Here is a 4,871-nt window from a genome sequence, read left to right as displayed (position 1 = left end):
CACCTTGGCCAGGTTCAGTGTGCTGCTGCAGTTTGTCAGGCACTGTAACTTCTTCCGTTGCTTTCGTGGATTTCTTTTAACTAGTAAGTGTGCACGTGCGTTGCACGTCTCTGCAGTGGCACGTCTCTGCAGTGGCACGTCTCTACCGGTTGAGGGCGCAAGGCGTGTTGAACTAGTGGACATCGGGGCCGCCAGTTGAGGGCGCAAGGCGTGTTGAACTAGTGGACATTGGGGCCGCCGATTGAGGGCGCAAGGCGTGTTGAACTAGTGGACATCGGGGCCGCCAGTTGAGGGCGCAAGGCGTGTTGAACTAGACATTGGGGCCGCCGATTGAGGGCGCAAGGCGTGTTGAACTAGTGGACATCGGGGCGGCGGCGCCGCCCCCGAGAGCTTTGCAACTTCGACGGCATGGACCTCATGCCGCGTGGGTTGCAACTACTACATGCATGTGGAATGCTTATCTCTTCATCGCCGCGGGAGAGTGCCTCATGATTTCTTTCGGACATGGAAGAGCAACTTGTTCGGTGGAGCGAGATCAAGCTAGTGTGTGGTTGGCATTTCTTGTGGCATTACGGTGTTCTAGAGTGGGCTTGGCCCTTTTGTTTTGGTTATTTTGGTTTTCCGTGATTAACTGGACACTCTTCTGCTTAATCAATGAAACGTCAAGGTTTTTGCTTCGTGTCTGAATTTATTTGCACTCATACTCATTTACTCAACAAAAATCCAGATATATCTAATGTGTTTCTTTACCAGTAAAGAAGGCATGCTAAGCAAAAAGGATAATACCCATGCCTGCTTTGAAAATTCACCCAAGATAAAATCGAATTTAGAAGCAAGACCATAAAAAACCCTAGAAAGTACAATTTCCTATACTTACAAATTCATGACGTCCTCCTTCCAATTTCCAGTGAATCATGTTCATAACTTTAATCCAAATTCATTGCCAAGCCTTTGGAATAATATAAAGGAATCATCTACTGAACTGGTGGTTATACATCATACCTAATTCTAGAGGAATAATATAAAGGAATCATGTTCATAACTTTAATCCAAATACATTAATAACACCAGGGGAATAATCCTATAATCTGGCTTCAAATAACACCATCCGCTGAATTTAGTTACATTTTTACTAACCAAAACAGTATAAGTGAAGATAGAAGGGAAACCGTTATTTCTGAATTTAGACATATTTACATGCTATACTTTATCTGGATATAAAGAGAGGAAATATACAGCATGAGATGGAGTAGTGGAGCGGAGCGCCCGCATCAGCGGTCAATCTATGGTAGGCAAGTGAATGACGCGGTGCCGTGATTGCTATTCACTGGTGATGAAGGGAAGCGGCGGATAAACAAAGGAGATGCCCCTGGCCGCCGTGTCTCTCCCCTGGGAGCCCTCCCGTTTGACGCTCGCTGTGTCAAAACAGTCGAGGAATTGCACAGGGCGCTCCTCGTAATCTTGCGCGCAAACAGGGCTCCAAACAGTTGAGAATTCGCATAGGGTAACTTGTTAGTATATCAAAAAAGAAACTAATGATGCTACACTAACTCTGCCCTGCTGTAGCAAACGTGCAAGCTTACACCAGTGCAAATGTTATTCACATATTACTCTGCGATTCACATGAAAAATATAGAGACAAGGCCCTAAACATGCATGATATAGACGTCCAGTAAGTAAAATAGCTAGAGTCACACACAAAAAATAATAATCAGAGAAGAACCTTTAGGTAAAATCCCTAGAGTTGATGGGAAAGGCGCCACAAGCATTGAAAGTTGCAAATTTAGCAGAGCATATAGAACCATGCTTTATATTGTCTGAGAGAACACAACAGCCATACATCTTCTAAGAAATATCAGTCAGATTATAAACAGAGTACCTTGCTAGTTGCATAGCCTCCTTCAGTACCATCTTTATACATTATTTAGTAAGGCTCCCTAATTCAAATTATCCTAACAGAACAGCTCATAATTGTATGCATAATATGCACATAAATTAGAAAAAAAATCAATATTAGAGATGAGTAACATGTCCTAATATAATAATGTGGATTGGCATGTACGGAAAACAAACATGTGTTGTCCCTCCAAGACATCTCTGCACACAACATTCTTGGTTCTTTTTCCAGTGGGATGAATAAACTATGTGTAGGCATGCAGAAATTATTATCACATTCCAACCGTCGGCATGTAAAAGTACAAAGCAATAACTCATTGGCAATAACAAGTACAGCCTTGATTCTAAGCCTATAGCTATTTAGCACCACCAAAAATTTATTAAGAAAGAAAATCACCCAGTGGAACGCACCTGAGTTGACCAGAACATGTTGTATTTTTATTAGAATGGCATTTTAATTTGAAGGAGGTAATAATACGCACCATCTACAACAGACAGTGCTGGGGGCTACCAACTTATAAGCATAACACTAACCGTCACTGTTCAATTCAATTTTTAAGCTCAGACCGTACCATGAAAACGCGAAGTGCTTTTGCTCAATACTTGGTGCTACCATTGATTTTGCTCCCACTTATGCTCTCGGGTGTTGACTAAGGGAGTTACGGGACAATAGGCCAGTCTTTGATTTTGTCTATCTTTACACTGCAGATCAACATCTCAATTTAGTCAAATTCTTCCTTTTGAAGTCATGGGACATGCTGAGTAGATCATTCCAATTAATTTCCTTTTCTGAGAATCTATTCATTAACATTAGAGATGACAACTACTTCAGATTGCATTTTGCAAAATAAAAGGTAAAGGACTCAAAGCAGTTGTGATTAGATCTCAATCTCTGGAAGAGTTTATCTGATAACCTGCAGAAGACTACATAATCTGAAACGTAAATATATATCAGTGCAGCAGGAGACAGCTGAAACAAAGAATCTAATATGTGCATAGTTAGCCTAATAGTTGATAATTCATAGATTATTTGTATCAATTGGCGAAGGGAGAACTGAAACTGCTAGTTGAAAATAATGTATAAGTCTCTAGCACTAACATTGTTCGGAGTTATCACCTAAACAATTACTAATTGTGTAGAGAGCATAACTAAAACTACTGAAGATTTATCTAATCAAAATTTATTTCAAAGTCTTAAGCCACACAGGAGATCGAATTTGAAAGCACATGTAGCTTATAGGTAGAGCGCAAAGCTGGTGTACTGCAGGGATTCAGAATGCTGTAGGAGATGCACACAGACACAGGACACCACCCCTGTTGGTTCCCCTCGCTCCTGTATTTGCATGATATGGTCATGAGCAGTGCTGGTAGATGGACACCAACAGTACCAATTTTTCTTGATCAAACGTTAGGGATTAATGTAATTTATAAAGAGGCTTCTGTGACTGCTTGAACGGGCTGTACAATAGGGCAAAGATTTCAGGATAATTTTTTTTTGAGGAAAGATTTCAGGATAATTGATCACTTGCCTACACTGTGAGGACAGGAGTGACAGGCCACGAATTCCAACAGACAAGAGAGTAGGTGGTGTATACCGCAGAGCGTCCGCACCTTGGATGGATCGGCCTAGGCCTTCTTTAGAGCTCAGCGCTGAAGCTCCTGGTGATTGGAGTGATCCCCGCCGGTAGCTGGATATTGCTATTGCAACGAACAAGAGCGGGTTCAGTTCAGGAAAAAGAACGGAAGAAGGAAAAGCAGGACTGGGATTCGATCCTTGCGCTGATTTTCTTACCCCTCGAGGACGTGGACAGGGACGATGTTGCCGATGTCGCCGAGCACCCGCCTGCTTCCTCCCGCACTGGGGCCTTCAGCTTCGCTGCCGGTACTGCGGCACCTGGACATCATCAAAGAGAAACATGAGTAAAGATGAACGGCGACAATCCAGGCACGAACAGATGAACCGATGACCCAACGATTGCGGCGACCAAGAGGAAGTGCAGGCGGCGTGCTAAGGGAACGGCGACGGTGGACCATGCGATGACCCACGGATATGATTGGGATCCCTTGCTGCAGGCCATGGAGGCAGAGGAGGATTGGGCAGCGGCACGTGAAGGGGATGTGGGGCGCCCGTCGTTGTTACCGCCCTGGATCTGCGCCACCTCCGTCCGCATGCCCTCGGCGCCCGCTGGCTCCAACGCACTGACGAGTGCCACTGAGGAGGAGTAGGAGGACGACGTGGGCAGCGAGGCGAGCCCCCGCCGGCCACGTCGGAGAAATCCATCGCTGCGGCCGAGCCGCTGCGTCCCGCACTGCCGCCGCTGCTCGACAGCGGAGAGGGACACCGACAACGCCGATGCAGGCCGAGTCCGCTGCATCCCGCACCGTCGACGCTGCTGAAGGGAGGAGAGCGACCCCGGCGGCGGCGAGGATGGGAGAGGAGGGAGAGGGAGGCGGGGAACGATGAGAGCTGGTGGATTTTTTTTAGAAGAAAAGGGCTCTAGCCCCTGTTCCTTTTCCAACAGAAAACAAAACCACAGTAGTATCCTTATTACAGCTCGCGGGAGAGGATTGACATATCCTTCCGGCATAATCTCTCGTGAACGAATTCACCACTTAACTCTCAAACTACCAAATTGAAGCACATAAGAGAAACTCATAGTTTTTTCAACAGCCGTAGACTGGCGAATGGCATCTATATCATCCTTCCAGGAGTATTCCACTGTCCATGCCCGGCTAGCCTTCTACCTTTTTCTTCATCAAGTATTGCAACCACATCTCCTTCTTCCTCAACGTGGCTCTGGCCAGATCAGCAGGGGAGGATGCCTGGCTGTCTCCGACAGCGAAGAGATGAGCCTCTCCACGTGTTCTCTTGCAGCCCCTTTGCACAAGATCTTCCATTGATCGCAGTAACCTGCAATTTCCTCAGAAGCACCTGCACTCCCATTCAGGGGGCATTGTTAAAACACAAATCATTC

The 4,871-nt window shown here is 45.7% G+C and overlaps 1 protein-coding gene across 4 annotated transcripts; it reads right to left on the bottom strand.

Annotated features, from left to right (window-relative positions):
* Window positions 1-1,076: 1,076 nt before the first annotated feature.
* On the bottom strand, window positions 1,077-4,394 carry LOC109742576 (uncharacterized). 4 transcript variants are annotated; one of them, XR_005760955.3, is made up of 4 exons: window positions 3,882-4,031; window positions 3,689-3,790; window positions 3,508-3,594; window positions 1,077-3,229 (listed from the first exon to the last, which is right to left on the bottom strand). XR_005760955.3 is itself a non-coding variant. In XM_040393137.3 (4 exons), the coding sequence occupies exons 1-4, from the start codon at window positions 3,928-3,930 to the stop codon at window positions 3,168-3,170; spliced, it is 312 nt and encodes a 103-aa protein (XP_040249071.1). In that variant the 5' UTR covers window positions 3,931-4,394; the 3' UTR covers window positions 1,077-3,167. The 4 variants fall into 4 exon arrangements, 2 of the variants coding, with proteins under 2 accessions (XP_040249071.1, XP_040249070.1); XM_040393137.3 differs by having other exon boundaries at window positions 3,870-4,394; XM_040393136.3 differs by having other exon boundaries at window positions 3,492-3,594; window positions 3,870-4,170.
* Between the last annotated feature and the right edge of the window lie 477 nt (window positions 4,395-4,871).

Source organism: Aegilops tauschii, chromosome 6 (assembly GCF_002575655.3).
Source record: "Aegilops tauschii subsp. strangulata cultivar AL8/78 chromosome 6, Aet v6.0, whole genome shotgun sequence".
NCBI lineage: Eukaryota > Viridiplantae > Streptophyta > Magnoliopsida > Poales > Poaceae > Aegilops > Aegilops tauschii.
Note: the sequence above shows the minus strand (reverse complement) of the source record. Positions and strands in the feature narration are given on the sequence as shown.

What these genes read in the sequence shown, in the direction of transcription:
- LOC109742576 (XM_040393136.3), bottom strand. Translation starts at nt 3,930, where the DNA reads ATGGTCCACCGTCGCCGTTCCCTTAGCACGCCGCCTGCACTTCCTCTT. An exon ending in TCCTCTTGGTCGCCGCAATC is followed by an intron (nt 3,791 to 3,869) that starts GTTGGGTCATCG and finishes GATGATGTCCAG; the next exon opens with GTGCCGCAGTACCGGCAGCG. An exon ending in CCTGTCCACGTCCTCGAGGG is followed by an intron (nt 3,595 to 3,688) that starts GTAAGAAAATCA and finishes TCGTTGCAATAG; the next exon opens with CAATATCCAGCTACCGGCGG.